We start from the raw sequence: 17,303 nt of genomic DNA, 5'->3' as shown, positions 1-17,303 counted from the left end.
AACCACCAATCAGACTCTGGTCCCACCTGCAAGCTCACATCCTCCCCTGAGGCGGGACCGGGGGCCACTGTCGGTACCCTAAATCAGGGGTACCCTCTCCTACAGCATGAAGGCATCACACCCATGCAATGTCCCCTAGCCGCGAGGAGGACCACGCCTGACCCCGCCGGGTGGGCAGGCCAAAGGACGCCACGTGGCAGGGAAAGACACCACATTCCAGTAAGGCCGGACCCCCACGAAAGGACACCGGACCCCTATATACGAGTCTGGAGCCTTCGGGTAAGTCCGAAATCCAGTAGGGTCCCGGAGCGAGGACCCTGGTGTGTGGAGGGGTCCGGCGCTGACACGTGTGCGGGCCTCGCCTCCGCTTCCCGCTCAGGCGGAGACCTGCTGCTTGGGGCCCATGACATAAGCTACCGGGCCGACACTGACGAAAAGTCGTGCAGCCCCTGCATTTATTGAGGAAAAGACGCGCCGCCTTCCACTGCGCTGACGGGCGACGTGCCCTCTCAGCATTAAATACGTCCCGTCCCATCCGCTGGCAGGCGGCATCAAGGTCATCCAGCAGACAGCCCGCCTGCTGGGTCTGCTGGTGAACAGTATGCCTGTGCTGAGCGGCGTGCTATACTCATCTTCGCTTCCGCCAGAAGCTTCCCCTGTACACCAAGGATACGCAGATCTTGGGCGTCATGGCACAAGAGGATGGACTCGACAACAGATGTTAAAGGATCCAAGCATTATATTCTTTATGTCCCTGGGCCCACATGTCGGGGCCCAGTCCCTTTGTGCATGCCCCCCTTCAGCTATAAAAGGGGAGGCATGCGACGTTACACAGACACGCAATCTCAGACTCGCTAGCTCATACAAGCCCACAAGCAATACATCTCACAGTGGAGTAGGGTATTACGCTCTGGCGGCCCAAACCACTCTAAATCCTCGTGTGTTCTTGTGTACTGCCCCTTCCCTCCATCAATCAAGCGAAACGCCTAAGCCCCTCCTCATCTTAGGACTTAGGGCGGGTGCACTCCATCACCCGGCCGGAGATCTACTCTCCGACAGCAGTCATGCACGGAGGAGGCGGAGGACAAGCTGGCGGCCGTAGGCACCACCAATGTCAACCTCTCTGTGCTGTTCGTGTCGGATCTGTCGTCTACTCGTCTTGCACAACATCGCTGCCACTTCGCGTGCTGCTCAAAGCTGGAGTGGACGGGACTCTCATTGTTCAACATATTAATCATATCTCATTGTGTTGAACAAGGTAAGATTTTTTCTTGCATCAATCCATTCCAATCCGAGGCCACCTGAATTAGTCATATGATTATATCAATAATTTATTTTATTCTTTCTTTTATAGTGTGTAGAAGAAATACACATCCAAGTTCATTGGTTGTTGTTTTGTGAATCTTGTAGACGATGGAACTACGATTAAACAGCTTATGACACAAGTAGTCACTTGGAATTTTCTTTTGACACCAAAGGGTTGATACATTCTGCTATTTTCTAATATGCAAGGTGGTTGATATGCTTCCACACCTAAAAACATGACATTGTGCGGGTCGGTGTGCCACCGCCTGTAGGGTGTTCGAGGAAAATGCCAGTGAAGGATGTGGTTCCGTTGACCAGCATGGTGTACATTGGATTTTGGAAGACAATCTCACACCTGGATCTGAGTGTCTTGTTTATACTTTTGCATTTTCTGATGTGGTCATATTATAATATGATTTAATACACCTTGCATTAGTTTTATAGTATAGGACTATAAATTCATTTTCTATGCCCTCTATAAATTTGCATGTAATTCTTTGTTTGAGATCATTGGAAAAGATTCCTTATCTACCTGGTTATGAGAAGAAAAAATAGCTATACTGCATAATTGATTATTGGAAAAAAAATCCAAAGAAATTAACATATGTTAGCTATAGAATTTTCAGTTTTTATATTTTTTCACGTTTGAGATTCATCTTGTAGTTATTCATTGCAATGGAATGAATGCATGGTTGTCCACTATTAGACGTGGATGAGTCTGGGTATATAAACTAAACTGAACTCCTCTTGGAGTAGAAATAGGTATTGATTTTTGCACATTGTTTCGATTTGTAGTCTTGTGACCTCAATGTTAACTATTTCACTTTTGATAAATTGTAATTTTATGGTGCACTGAGGAACCAACACAGATGAAGGATAAAATTCTAGGGAGAATGCTCTAAAAGAGCTGCAACGTGCACCTCTATTGATTCTTGGCCTGGTGCTATCATCCATGCCATCTAGCACTGCAGACCAAAAGGAGGTGATTACATTTCTATTTTATTAACTTTGTTGGGAATAGTTCTGCGAGGTGATAGTTTCATTTGTTCCTTTTCTGGTAAGCCATTTTTAGTCACCTATTTTGTTTATACTTGCATAATTTGTTTGTCAAACTTCAAATAAATAGAGGAAAATGACTACAGTGTCATACATTCTTTAAAAGGCTAGGCACCGTATTTAACTCCATGCCCTTGTCATCTCCAGTCAAATTCCTAGGACTAGCAAATTTTCTTTAATCTCCAATGTTCCCTACTGTCCAACTGTTAGTTGCCTCTTGCACTCAACATGACATATCTGATCCATTGTTCTAAAAAATTGCATTGAAGTTTTTTGCAATGCCATGTGATTTTGTTTCTGTTGTTCCTAATTCAAACTTCTTCATCTTTGACCAATTTTATAGAAAATATACCGGCATTTAGAACATCAAATTAGTTCCGTCATTTTTTCTATGAAATCTGTTTTGATGGAGCATTTATTTGAACTTGTAGATGCTACTATATTTTTCTAAAAACTTGGTCAAAGTTAAAGAAGTTTGACTTAAGACAAAGCTAAATTGAACTATAATTTGGAATGGAGTAGGATAGAACATGTTCTATGGCTCTTGTTTTAAACCTAAGGTTCTTAAGTTATTAATTGCTACTGTAATTATGAAGAGACTGATTTCGTTGTTGTACTGATGTGCCACTCATGAGGAACCAACGCATCATTTACCAACCCCTTTGTTTGGGAAAAAAAATAAAGCGACACATGATTAGTACAAGCGGCACAAGCAATTGACCCTATAAGAAAAGGTGTTCCTTGAAGATCGAATCATTTCCTCAATACCATCTCGATATATTTCCTTGCATATTGGATGATTTCGTGCTCATTATATGTTTCCTTTAGTTGCATAACTACAGCTACACTCCCTTTTTGTTTGTTTGTTTGTGGGACAGGTAATGAAGGGATTAATTGTATTTGCTAGCGATTGGAAATCGATTATAGTTTGAACGAGGAATTCAGGGTGATCCCAGGACTGAGAGAATATGGCGACCACTACTTCGACACAGACAATTGATGGCTCATACAGTCATACCACTGTATGGTTGTGTGAAAATCCCACTTGGTCCCTGGATAGGAATGATATCTTGCAAGTAATATTCAATATGGAGGCGTAATTGTGTTTAATAGTCGGCATGCCTTAGTAATGTGTACAACCTTCTACATAAAGCTTGACCAAGGACAATGGGGATGCTAGAGAAGGATATGTGAATGGAGAATGTGGTGTATGTTTTGTCTTGTACGGGTGCAGAAACATTGATGTTTTCAAATAAATGTCTTTGATTCAAATAATTCTCGGTGGAGAAGTTATGAGATCAAATTTACAAAGCACTTCAACTCTTTATGTTGTTCTATTGGGGTTTTAACCTCAACTTATAACACTTTATGTTTTTTGCCGATCAAACAGCATGGGACTTTGGTCCACTAATTTGGATTAAGCGGCCATTAAATATGATTATATGCCGTAGCAACACACGGGTATTAAACTAGTAACAATAGAAGCACAAAAGATTCAGCCAACCATGAAGCCAAGCCTGTGATAACCAGTTTCTTGACAATGCCTAGCAAGAATTTAGCCCACAAATCAGGCTTTATTGTTACAAAATGAGCAGACCCTTGCTGTTTCGCAACATGTGGGACGCGCGCAATAAAAGAAACTAAGAACAATTTGACATTCCACTGGGAAGCTCTATATGTTTCTAAAGCTATGTTTTTCTTCTTTGTACACAGCTGTGGGTTTCTATAATCTGAACTTCTAGCTATAAGTTCACAAAATGCAGCAAACAATGTAATCTTCTATGGAATGTGCTTTCAATTTAGACAGTATTTTGTACACCCCTGATTACATGAGATGACAGGGTAACTGTCGGTAAGGTCTTGTCCCCACTGAAGGTGTTTGATTTGGATTTTGGCATGAACCAGGACATTTGCATGAGGCTGGTTAGTTAGGACGGGATTCTAAGTCCTGTATGGCTTCATAAGATTGAGATCAATTCCTGAAATGTAAGAAAGAATAAATTATATTATGGAAAAAAGATACACATAAGCAGAACTAATTGCTCAGCAACAGTGAGTTTGATTGGAAAACCTAAATTCACATGCTGGTACAAAGCACACTGTTCTACACAAATATGCACCTAATGTGGGGAATGCACAGTTAATGATGTCCAAGATATCATACCTGCACATTGTGGAATTAGATTGCAATCAAATCAGTTGCTACATCCTGTTAGAATTTGCACCTTGGGAATTATGGCAAGGAGAGTTCATAATCTCAGAACCAGAAGTATCCAGTCCATCTGCTGAAAAATCTAGCTGTTTCTCAACTGATTTGATGATGGCCATTCTTTTTGACCTTTTCTTCTGATAGGGTGGTGAAGAATCAAAGCTCCTTGCAGAAGTCAATAACCCATTAACAGAACCCAGCGACAAAAAAGATGCAGCAGTTTTAAACGACCTTGGAGAAGTAGTATCCTTCCCATTCGTTCGATTAGGAGTGTAAAAGCTATCATTGGTTACTCCACCTGTCTTTAACTCATTACCCGAAGCAGGTGTTGCTTTATCACGTTTTCTTTTCCTTAGTATTGAAGGAGTACATGGAAAGGTGTCAGCAGCAATCCTCAAAATTGAATCAACAGTTAGCTGACTTGATACGTTTCCAATCGTTGCAGAGGGAGAAGTATAACCATTGGGTGACATGCAATGTTGTGATGTTTTCTGTGCACTATTATGTTCAGAACGGAGCGGGGTACTGATTGGGACCACATCTTCCATGTTTGGAATTTGATAACAAAGAGGACCAAGGATAGAATGCAACTCAATCTTTGAAGATAATTCTGCACCTCTTTTGGCTGGTGCAGATTCTAATTCAACCCCAGCAGGATCAGGCGTTGAGCCAACCTCAACACCCTTCTCATGTACAGAGTCGATTTCTAGGCCCTTGTCACGGACAGAATCACTTTGCAGACCTTGTGCCGCCAATGTAACAGCAGAACCATCAACTAGTGACGACATTGCATATGAAGTTAAAGGCTGCGTAGTTGGTATAGAAAAAGAAAACAAGCCTGATGAGTCCAAATTGTATGCCTGTGAAGGTGGGCTCAAAATAGTACAATAAGCTCTTCCAGGGACATCTTTTGAACCAACGCTTGGCATTTGGTTCAGATCAAGATGGCTATCAGTAGCCACGGGCTTCATTTTATCCTTGAAATCATCATGAACAAACAGCTTCGGAGCTGAAAGAACACTACTATAGGCTTCTAGCTTCTTTCGCAAAGAACTGTTCCAGTGATTCTTTATAGAATTATCGGTCCTTCAAACAAAAGAGAGCAGTGTTATTAAAACTATGTTTAAACATCAAAACGCTAATTAGAGTTTGAAACAGCATTTTTGGCGTTCTAAACTGTAAAACATAGTGTTTCATGCATCATCAAAACGCTAATTAGAGGTTGAAACCGCGTTTTGGCGTTTTGACGTTCTAAACCGTAAAACACAGTATTTCATGCGTCTTAGACCATTAGCTACTTTTAGGCCCAGTCTGTTAGTTACTTTTGGGTCCAATCTGGCTCATAGGTGAAGTTTCGGTAAGCCACTAACCTCTCTGTTTTGATATTTAACTTTATGTTATTATCTGAAATTATGATATATTAGCAATTTTCCTATGTTGTTTAAAACTACGTTTAAACGAGTTTAAACGTTTAAAAGTCAAAACTTCACCCATGAGTGTTTTAATGGTTTATCGTTTTAATAACCTTGAAAGAGAGTATGAGCATGGTACTATAATCCAGAGACAGACTCTAATAAAGTACAAAGGGAAAAGTAATGATCACTGATCAGTATAAGTACACCTTCTCCAAAATAGTAATGCAATTCCATACTTACAAGGGACCTTCAGGGAGATTTTTCAGTGTGGTAACCAAAATTCCAAAAATTGAACAATATATATCACAGTGATGGATTCATAACAAGGAAGCGAATCCTACATAACTAGGAGAGAATATAATGGCATTCACAGGAAGTGACTCTCTAGAGCATCCTAATATAGTCTTTGGAGAACTCTATCTGTTATTCAAATCTAACATCGATGGTATTTATATTATGATGATTTTGTAACTGTATTTCCTTATGTTCTGAACAAACAGGGAACTAACATCCAATCCTTGTGAAGCATAACTAGAAAGGATGCCATAGAAGTATATGTTAGAGTATCTGTGTATATGGGCCTGGCCCACTAGGGTTCTATATATACTTGTACCCATGTACCTAGGGTTTCACTGTATTGTACTCTATTACATGGTACCAGAGCTTTAGGTTTTCCTTCCCTTCCCTCCCTCCCAACAACCGCTGCCCCACCCCCACCCATCCCTCCAGCCGCCGCCGCCCCCTCCCTTCTCCTCAGCCGCCGGCGAGCCCTTCCCTCCCCTCCCTCTCTCCTACCGAGCAGCTGCAGCCGTCCTTCCCACGGCCAGCGCGCCGCCGGGCTTTGTCGTGCCCATGGCGGCCTTCTCCCCCGTGGCCGGCGCGCCGCCGGACCACTCCTTTGTCGCAGGAGCGCCGCCGGGCCTCGCCGCCCCTCCGGCAACCTTCTCCCCCACGGCCGGCGTGCCGCCGGGCCCCGCCGCCCCTCCGGTGGCTCTCTCCTCTGCGGCAGGAGCGTCGCCGAGCACCACCGCGTCCCTGGCGGCCCTCCCCTCTGCGGCCAGCGCGCCGCCGGCAGTCGCCGCGCCCCTGCGGCCCACTTCCGCGTCTCTCCCGTTGTTTCTGGCCCTGCGCGGCCCATCGCCGCTCCCGACGCGCCGCCGGAGCCTTCGTCATCACCGCTGCGCTGCCCTCCACTGCCGAGCCACCTCCGCTCGCGCCTACCCAATCCACCACCTCGCGGCCGCCCCTAGCCCCGACGGATCTCAGCCGGCTCCTGCGCTCTCCCTGCCGGATGCTGCCCTGCTTCGCTCCCAGCTGCTGGCGCCGGGTTTTCCACATGTCCCACTCGACACGACTGTCGGGACCCCCGTGCGTGGCTGCCCCCTGCCGACGACTGTCTACAGCAAGTCGTCTGTCATCACCTCCTCCCTGCGCGCTCCTTCGGATGACATTGCTGCCCTTCTCGCTGCCACCCGGGCAGCCGTTACGGCCGCTCGCCAGCGGACCCAGGACGCCGCCCGTGCTCTTGAGCAGGAGCAGGCGATTCCATCGAGCGCCAGTACGCCGAGACCTACCGCCGTCTCGCCGGCAAGGGCATGTCGAATGGCTCCCCCACATCCGCTCGCCACAGCGCCGACACCATCAAGCCCGCGCCCGCCCCGGCCTCAACCCTTCGAGCTTCTCTTCACGCTCAGGCGACGGCCCTCACCAGCATCCGGGCAACTGTCACCGACGTTCTTGCGCCGAATTCCACTCAGTACACCCGGTGGCGCGACCAGGTCCTGCAGACCCTCCGCCGCTACGCCCTCGCCGACCACGTCCTCTCAGCGGTCCCTGACCCGTCAAAGGATTGGCTTCTGATGGACGAGGTGGTGCTTTCCTGGATCGATGGCACCCTCACGGCCGAACTTCAGGACATCGTTCGCGTGCCGGATGATACTGCTCACCGGATCTAGGGTGCCCTTGAGGCTTAGTTCCTCGACCACCGCCAGACTCGGATCCTGTACCTCGAGACCGCCTTCCGTCAGCTTGCTCAGGGCGATCTCTCTGTGGATGAGTACTGTCGTCAGATCAAGACGATGGCGAACACTCTCCGCACCCTCGGGGCCCCCATCACCGACGAGTGCCTCGTGTTCAACATCCTCCGCGGCTTGAGCCCTCGCTTCGATCGCATAACGCCCATCCTTACCCGCATGAAGCCTTTTCCAACCTTTGCGGAGACCAAGAACGATCTGCTTCTCGAGGAGCTTCGCCTCTCCGCCACCGCCGCTCTACAACGCTCCTCGGGCTGCCCCCTCTGCCTCGGGGGGGGGGGGGGGTTCCTCTTCACCGCACTACGGTCCCCGCCACCTAGAGCTCTTCGGCAGCCTACTGGCTCCGGGGGGGTCGCGGTCGAAAGAGTGGACGCAGTGGCACGACGGGCGACCGAGGCAGCTCTCCGGGTGGTTCCCAGTGGCCATATTTCTACAACCTGTGAATTGGCACCATCCACATGTGGCCCGGGCCATCCGCGGGTACCTCGGCCCCTCGCCCCGCCACCCCTCAGCAGGTCTTCTTTGCCGCTCCACCTCCGACAGCGCCCTCGGCACCTCCCCAGCCTCAGCAGGGGCTCCTTCCCCTTCCAGGGCCTCCGGCCCAACCTGTGTGGGGGCCCTGGGCTAATGGGTGGGACACACAGTCTCTCGCCAACTCCTCCACGATGACGCTAGCCCCACCCACCTCGGTCTCTGACTGGGTGGCTGACTCCGGTGCCTCCTACCACACCACCTCGGACGTAGGTATTCTGTCTTCCACCTCTCTCCCCACCCTTCCCTTCCTTCTTCCATCGTGGTTGGAAACGGCTCTGCCCTTCCCGTCACCTCAGTAGGTGACACGGTCCTTCCCGGTCCTTTCCGTTTATCCAACGTTCTTGTTGCCCCTCACATCATTCAAAATCTTCTTTCCGTCCGTCGGTTCACTACTGACAACTCTTGTTCCATGGAGTTTGACCTGTTTGGTCTTTCTGTGAAGGATCTTGCCACCAGGACCCTTCTTGCTCAGTGTGACAGCCTCGGGCCGCTGTACACACTTCGCCTACCTGCTTCCACTACATCGACCTCTGTCCCACATGTTCTTGCAGCAACCGCCTCTTCTATGACTGGCATCGTCGTCTCGGTCACCCCGGTCGCGATGTGATGTCCAAGCTCTCCAGCAGCACCTCTGGTTCAGGTTGTAGGGGATTTTTTGAGCACCTCTGTCATGCTTGTCAGTTAGGTCACCATGTTAGGCTCCCATTCCCCACCTCTTCTAGAGCAGCAGGCATTTTTTATCTGATACACTGTGATGTATGGACATCCCCTGTAATTAGCATTTCTGGCTATAAGTATTATTTACTCATTATTGATGACTTCTCGCATTATCTGTGGACTTTTGCTTTACGTCAGATGTCCGACACTTATCCCACCCTGTCTCACTTCTTCGCTTGGGTCTCTACTCAGTTTGGTCGCACCATCCGGAGCATCCAGTGTGACAACGGGCGCGAGTTCTATAGCAATGTGTCCCGTGACTTATTCCTCTCTCGCGGCATCCACCTCCGCATGTCCTGCCCCTACACGTCTCATCAGAACGACCGGGCTAAGCGTATGATTCGCACGACGAACGATGGCTGCGCTCTCTACTTTTCTAGGCTTCCCTTCCCGCTCATTACTGGGCTGAGGCCCTCACCACTGCCACCTACCTCCTCAACCGTCTCCCCACCAAGGCGGTTGCCCACCCCACTCCTTACTTCGCTCTCTTCGGCATCCATCCTTCTTACGAACATCTTCGTGTCTTCGGGTGCGCTTGCTACCGCAATCTCGCATCCACTTCTCCTCATAAGCTCGCCCCTCGCTCCACTCGTTGTGTCTTCCTCGGCTACTCCCCTGACCATAGGGGTATCAGTGTCTTGACCTCACCTCCCACAGAGTCCTCATCTCTCGTCACGTCGTTTTCGACGAGTCGGATTTCCCTTTTTCCTCCTCTCCCACTACCTCTCACCGAGCTCGACGTGTTCCTCGACCTCGATCATGTGTCCCCCACAATCGTGCCCCCCTTCCCTGCAGGTTCGTCCACTTCACCGCCTCGCGCGGCCCTGCCTGCGACGCCCTCCCCCGCACAGCCACATGCGGCCTCAGCGTTCCCTGAGTCGCCTCGCGCGGCCCTGCCTGCGCCGCCCACCCCCGTACACCCATGTGCGGCCTCGGCGTCCCCTGAGTCACCTCGCGCGGCCCTGCCTGCGCCGCCGACCCTCGCACTTCCACGTGCGGCCTCGGCACCCTCTGCGCCGCCCTTCCCCGCACAGCCACGTGTGGCCTCAGCATCCCCTCTGTCGCCTCGCACGGCCCCACCGTCTCCCGCACAGCCCCGTGCGACACCGTCCCCTTCTGCACCATCCCACACCGCTCTGTCGTCTCGCTACACCGATCCCATCCAGACGTACCAGCGCCGTGGTCGACGCGGTACCCCGGCTCGTTCTCGCGCCGAGGCCCCGACCTATCACCCCGTCGTCGTCCGCCGAGATCCTCGACACATCCACCCGATGATCACCCGACGCGCGGCCGGTGTCCTTCGACCACCTAATCACCTGATTCTCTCCACGACCTCTTCTTCGGCTCTTCCGCCGGTGCCCACGACTGTTCGTGGTGAGCTTGCCGACCCACAGTGGCGGCGCGCCATGGAAGCGGAGTGCGAGGCTCTCCAGGCTAACCACACCTGTGACCTGGTGCCTTCTCCCCCTGGCACCAACGTGGTCACCGGGAAATGGATCTTCAAGCTGAAACTGCACGCCGACGGGTCCCTGGAGCGGTACAAGGCCCGTTATGTGCTCCGGGGCTTCACCCAGCGCCCTGGGGTCGACTACGACGAGACCTTCAGTCCGGTAGTCAAGCCTGCCACCATCCGGACTGTTCTGACTCTGGCACTGTCCAGGAACTGGCCGGTCCACCAACTCGACGTGACAGACGCCTTCCTCCACGGCACCCTTGACGGAGACGGTCTACTGCATCCAGCCCCGTTGGGTTTGTCGACCCTGCTCACCCCGACTTGGTCTGCAAACTCAACAAGTCCCTCTACGGCCTCAAGCAGGGCCCCCAGGCTTGGTACAGTCGCTTCGCCACCTTCTTGTGTTCGCAGGGTTTCGTCGAGGCCAAGTCGGACACGTCCCTGTTCATCCTCCATCACGGTTCGGTTACAGCGTACCTCCTCTACGTCGACGACATCGTCCTCACCACCTCCTCCCCTGAGCTTCTGCGTCGCATCATCTCCCGCCTCCAGCAGGAGTTTGCGATGAAGGACCTAGGGGCGCTCCACCACTTCCTGGGGGTCACCGTCGAGCGCCGTCCCCAGGGCCTGTTCCTCCACCAGCGACAGTACACCGTCGACATCCTTGAACGCGCTGGCATGGCTGAATGCAGGCCCTGCGCAACTCCAGTGAACACGCAGGGCAAACTCTTTGCCGCCGGCCCCCCGGTCGCCGATCCAACCGGCTACCGAAGTATTGTCGAGGCCCTTCAGTACCTCATCTTCACCAGGCCCGACATCGCCTACGCCGTCCAGCAGGTGTGCCTCCACATGCACGACCTTCGGGAGCCGCATCTCACCGCGATGAAGCGGATCCTGCGGTACTTGCGGGGCACTCTCGACTTTGGGCTCCTTCTACGTCGGTCCTCAGCTACGGAGCTTCACGTCTACACCGATGTCGACTGGGCGGGCTATCCAGACACGCGCCGGTCCACCACGGGCTACGTCGTGTTCCTCGACAACAGCCTCGTCTCCTGGTCGTCGAAGCGCCAGCCGGTTGTCTCCCGCTCCAGCGTCGAGGCCGAGTACCGCGTCGTGGCCAACGGCGTGGCTAAGGCGGCTTGGCTCCGTCAGCTGCTCCACGAGCTCCACAGTCCGCTGGCCACGAGCACTCTGGTCTTCTGCGACAACGTCAGCGTCGTCTACCTCTCCACCAACCTTGTCCAACACCAGCGCACGAAGCATGTCGAGATCGACCTTCACTTCGTCCGCGAACGGGTCACCTGTGGAGCTGTTCGCGTTCTTCACGTCCCGACCACCTCCCAGTTCGTCGACGTCTTCACCAAGGGGCTTCCGTCGGTGGTGATCACGGAGTTTCGATCCAGTCTCAACATCTGCAGTGGCTAGAGTTTCGACTGCGGGGGGTGTTAGAGTATTTGTGTATATGGGTCTGGCCCACAAGGGTTCTATATATACTTGTACCCCTGTAGCTAGGGTTTCACTGTATTGTACTCTATTACAGTATAGAACATTGGACATAGATAAGAGAGTCATTCCTTACACTGTGCAACTCCACTAGAATGATCTCGTGGTTTTACACTTGACTTCATACAAGTAAAGTGCAGTTAATGGTCTGAAATAAGGAATCACCATTGTGTCTTATTTTTGTATTATTAAACTGATGAAACATGATTATGTTCCGCATTTTAATGAGTCATCAAATAATCCCAGAAAATATCAAGAACTACATCCAAAAGTAATCCAGCTTTTTCATGAGGTTTATTGACATAAGTGATTTTCTATACTGAACCAATGAAAGTAAGCAGTGTATAAGTACCTTCCGGGAAGAGCTTTTGCTATTTCTGCCCATTTATTCCCAAACACTTGATGGGCATCAATAAGTGCTCTTTCCTCCTCAGGAGTCCAAGCATCTTTCCTTATTTCTGGATTCAGATGATTATGCCACCTGCAATTTTTTGAGTTTAGAATGGGGTCCATAGGTTAGACAAAGTGAGACCGGAACAGCCTGGCATAAGTTTATAAATCAAAGGTCACAGTTAAAGGGAGAGTACTGACATCAAGTCATTCCAGAGAGCTAAAAGAGAAAGGGAGAGCGGTTTTAACAGAAAGAGAGGAAGACCACAAAAACTATTTTCCCTTACTTTTTCACACAGGAGCACAAGCTTCAACCATCAATAAATATATGAAATATCAGCACAAGCTTCAACCATCAATAAATATATGAAATATCAATTGTGCACATGTTTTGATAAGTATAATACATACAACTTCGCAAATGATCAGATAATCACCTCTCTCGGCATTGCTTGCCTATGCGGCCAGGCAATGATTTCGCGATGATAGACCATTTTGTTGGTCCATACTTGCCCACAAGGTCAATGATTTTTTCATCTTCCTGTAGAAAATAATGTAGATATAACATCTTCCTCAAAAAAGTTCATATAGATGCAACATGCACAAGTAATTTTCAGCGTAAGTGAAGTAAACACTGCAGTCACAAACCTCTTGAGTCCAAGGGCCTTTGATAAGCTCCGGATTAAGAACCTTCTGCCAACGATGCAAACATTGAACCTCAGTCCTGTCCTGAAAGAATTCAGCTGCATAAATAGATACAGATCCTTTTGTTAGTTCACCATGCACCTAAAATTGAAGAAAAACTTCTCAAAATAATTTCATATATACGCAAATAAGAATTTTGCATACCCCTGCTGCAGCTACCACACATGGAAAATAGAGGTAATTGACATAGTTCAGTATTGAACAGCTAGATTTACTAACAGAGCACCAATAACCAACTGCTCTTAAATTTCACTGTCGCTTTTTCCTCAGTTAGACCTTAAAGAAAAACAGAAAGCAGGCAACTAGGCCCATGTTAACTCGGATGGTGGGGAAAGACCGCCCCCACTGTATTGTATTAAGAAGAAGCTCAAACTAAGCCTGACCGAGAAAGGTCACGAAAGCTGACCCCCGTGCAGCATCCCGTCCCTATAGGTCAGATCTTTAGTCGTGCTTTGAGCCTACTAGCCCCTACACGAGGATATGTACCCTATAGGTCAGTCCGTCTCGTGTGCATACAACCAGGGAAACCAACAAGTGACCTTTTTTAGCCCAAGCCAGAAATTCGCTCCCACTGAGAGTCAAACCCAGGACCTGAGGAGTGCTACTAGAGCCATCTAACAAACTCGGCTAGAGGCTCGTTCGCACTAGGCCCATGTTAACAGACCCAACAATGCTATATACAGCTCCTTAGTGCAGTAACTATGGAACGATGACAGTGACAGGAGAGAAGTTTTTGTAGGACCATATTCTTGTCACAAATTCTCAGGTCGTGTGGTAACTGTTTCACATTCAAATTTAATTTCATGTAAACACAGATGCTAGCATTTCCTTATTCATGTTCGTTTCTAGATTCCAATATTACAATATAAATACATGTAAACAGATGACAAGTAGAAAAGTACAATAGCATTTCCTGCAGTTTTCAATGTAACACTTTGCTAATAAAAATGAACAGTTAAGTAGAAAAACAAGAGGAAATCATGCTTGACTTCAAATGATACACAGCAACACCCTCAAGTGAAAAAAAATAATGCCATATCACTATATCAGACAGATAGGTGGCTCTCTAATTCATGGATGTGCTTGAGGGCAAAGAATTGTATTGAATCTTACGACATGCAATGCTAAAGACAAATAAAAGGAAACCTTATTTCTACATGGGCAACTGAGTACATAAATTATACAGCAGAAAGAGGAGGTAACCTATTTTTTTCCAATTTCTGCCCTTGAAAGCTACAACTGCCTTCTGCAGTGTTTCATCCTGTTGGCATATTTTGAAGCCAATTAGTAATATTTCATAGCTATGCTAAAAAGTAAAAACACAAACTTCTAGAACATGTGCATATCTCTCTTGGTCTTTATAACAGAGAATGTGAGATACTGACCTCTTCTGGTGTCCAGCCACCCTTAGCTCTTCTTATCGGTCCAGTTGTTCGTCTATCATTGTAATGAAAAAACTCATTAGCAAAAAAGAAATAAAGAAAAAAGGGAGTATATCTATTAACTGGGTGGGGTGTGCATACAAAACACAACATAATAGGTGCCAGAAGTTACTGATACAGCAAAATACATATTAGCTGACTAGCCCATCTAGGAGGGTAGTTTTTTGAAACAGGCATTTATATCAGGTACAATTAGAAACAGTCACCATCCTTATCAGATGATCAGATCGAGGCATCAAGCCTGCAGACCATCCCTGTAGCTTACATCTTCATAGATAGGCATTCAATTTGCACAGAAGATACACTTATAAATACACAAAAAAAATTCACACCTACATTGCAGCCTTAAGATGCCATAATTGAGGATCCACTTTCCAGACAAAGTGAGCAAATCGCAACATAATGTGTGCATGCTGATGCTGCAATTACTGAAAAAGTTAAATGTACTGAAGCATGCAAACATCTCATTCAGGTGAAGATTGCGAACAAGGCACTGCCCAATAATCATAACAATACAAGTAATCCCTCAAATTTATAAAGTACTAACACACAACTATAAATTTTACACCAACCAATGACTCTTGTACACTCAAACACATATCACTTCCTGCTACTGTTGGTGACCAGAAAAATACTGATACTTTGTACCACCATTCATCATTAAGGATATGTTTTTTGTGGGGTAGTCCCCACCATGCCTAACTCTTTAGGATGGGGTTGAGCAACAACTGTGTAACGATACTAGGACCAAGGTTCTACATAGCTGATAATGAGCCATAGTGAACTAGCTTCAGTAACAGCACAATAAGTTGCATTCCTATATTAGTATTTGCAACTCTGAGTTACATATGTATTTATAACCTTCCTATAGAATTCAGATGTAATAAGCAGTTAAGCAAGGCATAGAATTACAGAATAATAATTATTGTATATTTAGAGAAAATAATTGCAACACAGCATGTCACAAACTCAGCTGGCACAAATGCCATATCATCCACAGCCATCACTACAGATGCCTCCATCTTTACACGCTATGCTGCTCATGCTTCGCTAACACTCCACCACCACTACCAATATAAAATGCAGTCTATAGAACCATATGACCTCAGAAACCATTGCAACTGAATTCAGAAGGCAAGCAAACTGCAACAGCTAAAACCTCAGGAACTTGATTCAGTTGATTGATCGTACAGAAGACATGACTCCTACTATCAAAAATCACCACAGCGCACCTGTTCTAGGCTCCAATACGATAGCATTCCTAGCAGCGAAAAATTCTCAAAGGTGCCAGAGACTACTAATATAAAATGCAGTCTATATGAACTCAGCAACCATTGCAACTGAATTCAAAAGGCAAGCAAACTGCACTAAAACCTCAGGAACTTGATTGATCCAGCAGAGGACACTAATCCTACTATCAAAAACCACCACAGTGCACCTGTTCCAAGCTCCAATAAGACAGCATCCCTAGCTGCGAAAATTTCTCAGAAGTACCAGGGAGACGCTAATCACATCTCAGATCAGGAGAATTACCAAGGAGAGAATCACACAACCACCGTGCAATCCATAAAAGGATCATTCTTCTCACCCACCAATCTAGGGCACAACAGGAGCAAGCATCCAAAAAAGGTAAAGCAAACGGTACTATTCAACGGTTAGGATCCCTCCCTGGATAGGAGCAGCTACGGGCAAAGGCCTCACCTAAGAACGGAGATGGAATTCCCGGAGCTTGACACCGGCGGCGACGTCCCCGCCCGCCCTCCGCCGCCACAGCTGCTGCCATCCGACACGGACGAGCTCGAAGCCGCCAGGGGCTGCCGATTCTCCACGCACCCCTCCTGCACCACCTCCGCCATCGCTCCCATCACCTCCTCATAACCGCCCCGGCCTAAAACCGCAAAATCGCCACACAAAAAAACGAACTTCAGATCAAATCCTCCACGGCAATCACGCCCCAAAACAGATCGAACGAAACGCCGCCTTACGAATCTAGCGGATCCCAGATCGAAGAGCCGTATAGAATTGGGGCTCCGAGCGGCTAATCGACAGGCGGCAGTTGAGGCGGGACCGCGAGGTAGATGACACGAATCGAGGGAGGATAGTCCCGAAATCCTATGAAGTAGGAAGGTCTAAAGAGTAAGCTTTGGCTCCCCCTCTCTACGGCTTCGGTTACGGCTTCAGTTGGGTGTCGGGGGTTGAAGAGGAGACGAGAGAGAGGATGCTTTCAAAAAACCTCGCCCGTTGAAGGTCAGGGAGAAGAGCCGAGGAGAAGGAATAGGAAAAAAAATTATAAGGCAGTTTCTAGCAACGTACTTTATATCAATCATATATATTCATTCTTTACAGTATTCTTTAAAAAGATTCTATCTTCTATATCTTCTTTCTCTCTAACAACGTCCTCTAAACCACGTCCTCTATACGCAAATATCTATATTAGAGACATTTTTTATTTTTTATACATACGTATTTATCATACTCTTAAATGTCTTGTATATATTTTAGTTTTGTTAAACCGATTATTTAAAGTATTCAAATAAATAG

The 17,303-nt window shown here is 48.0% G+C and overlaps 1 protein-coding gene and 1 long non-coding RNA gene across 6 annotated transcripts; one reads left to right on the top strand and one right to left on the bottom strand.

Moving 5' to 3' along the window:
• The first annotated feature begins 1,000 nt into the window (after window positions 1-1,000).
• On the top strand, window positions 1,001-3,636 carry LOC103636506 (uncharacterized). The gene is made up of 3 exons (XR_558048.3): window positions 1,001-1,258; window positions 1,513-2,287; window positions 3,240-3,636. It is a non-coding gene; the product is annotated as an uncharacterized lncRNA (long non-coding RNA).
• A 219-nt stretch (window positions 3,637-3,855) lies between these two features.
• On the bottom strand, window positions 3,856-17,032 carry LOC100382779 (myb domain protein 3r-3). Of its 5 annotated transcripts, none has more exons than XM_020542234.1 (10): window positions 16,748-17,032; window positions 16,464-16,650; window positions 15,095-15,181; window positions 14,706-14,757; window positions 14,524-14,581; window positions 13,264-13,358; window positions 13,053-13,156; window positions 12,578-12,706; window positions 4,587-5,656; window positions 3,856-4,340 (listed from the first exon to the last, which is right to left on the bottom strand). In XM_020542234.1, exons 2-10 carry the CDS (start codon window positions 16,625-16,627, stop codon window positions 4,303-4,305), a joined length of 1,797 nt encoding a protein of 598 aa, XP_020397823.1. In that variant the 5' UTR covers window positions 16,628-16,650; window positions 16,748-17,032; the 3' UTR covers window positions 3,856-4,302. The 5 variants fall into 5 exon arrangements, with proteins under 5 accessions (XP_020397823.1, XP_020397824.1, XP_020397825.1 ...); XM_020542235.1 differs by having other exon boundaries at window positions 4,526-5,656; window positions 16,748-17,031; XM_020542236.2 differs by lacking the exon at window positions 15,095-15,181 and having other exon boundaries at window positions 16,748-17,031.
• Window positions 17,033-17,303: the final 271 nt, after the last annotated feature.

Source organism: Zea mays, chromosome 8 (assembly GCF_902167145.1).
Source record: "Zea mays cultivar B73 chromosome 8, Zm-B73-REFERENCE-NAM-5.0, whole genome shotgun sequence".
NCBI classification, from domain to species: domain Eukaryota; kingdom Viridiplantae; phylum Streptophyta; class Magnoliopsida; order Poales; family Poaceae; genus Zea; species Zea mays.
This window is presented reverse-complemented; position numbering and strand designations above follow the sequence as displayed.

Bases quoted from the DNA above. Each gene is read 5' to 3' on its own strand.
- LOC100382779 (XM_020542234.1), bottom strand. From the start codon at position 16,627: ATGGGAGCGATGGCGGAGGTGGTGCAGGAGGGGTGCGTGGAGAATCGG. The intron at 14,582-14,705 runs GTCAGTATCTCA...ATATGCCAACAG, and splicing joins GTGGCTGGACACCAGAAGAG to GATGAAACACTGCAGAAGGC. The intron at 5,657-12,577 runs GTACTTATACAC...TTTTGTTTGAAG, and splicing joins GCAAAAGCTCTTCCCGGAAG to GACCGATAATTCTATAAAGA.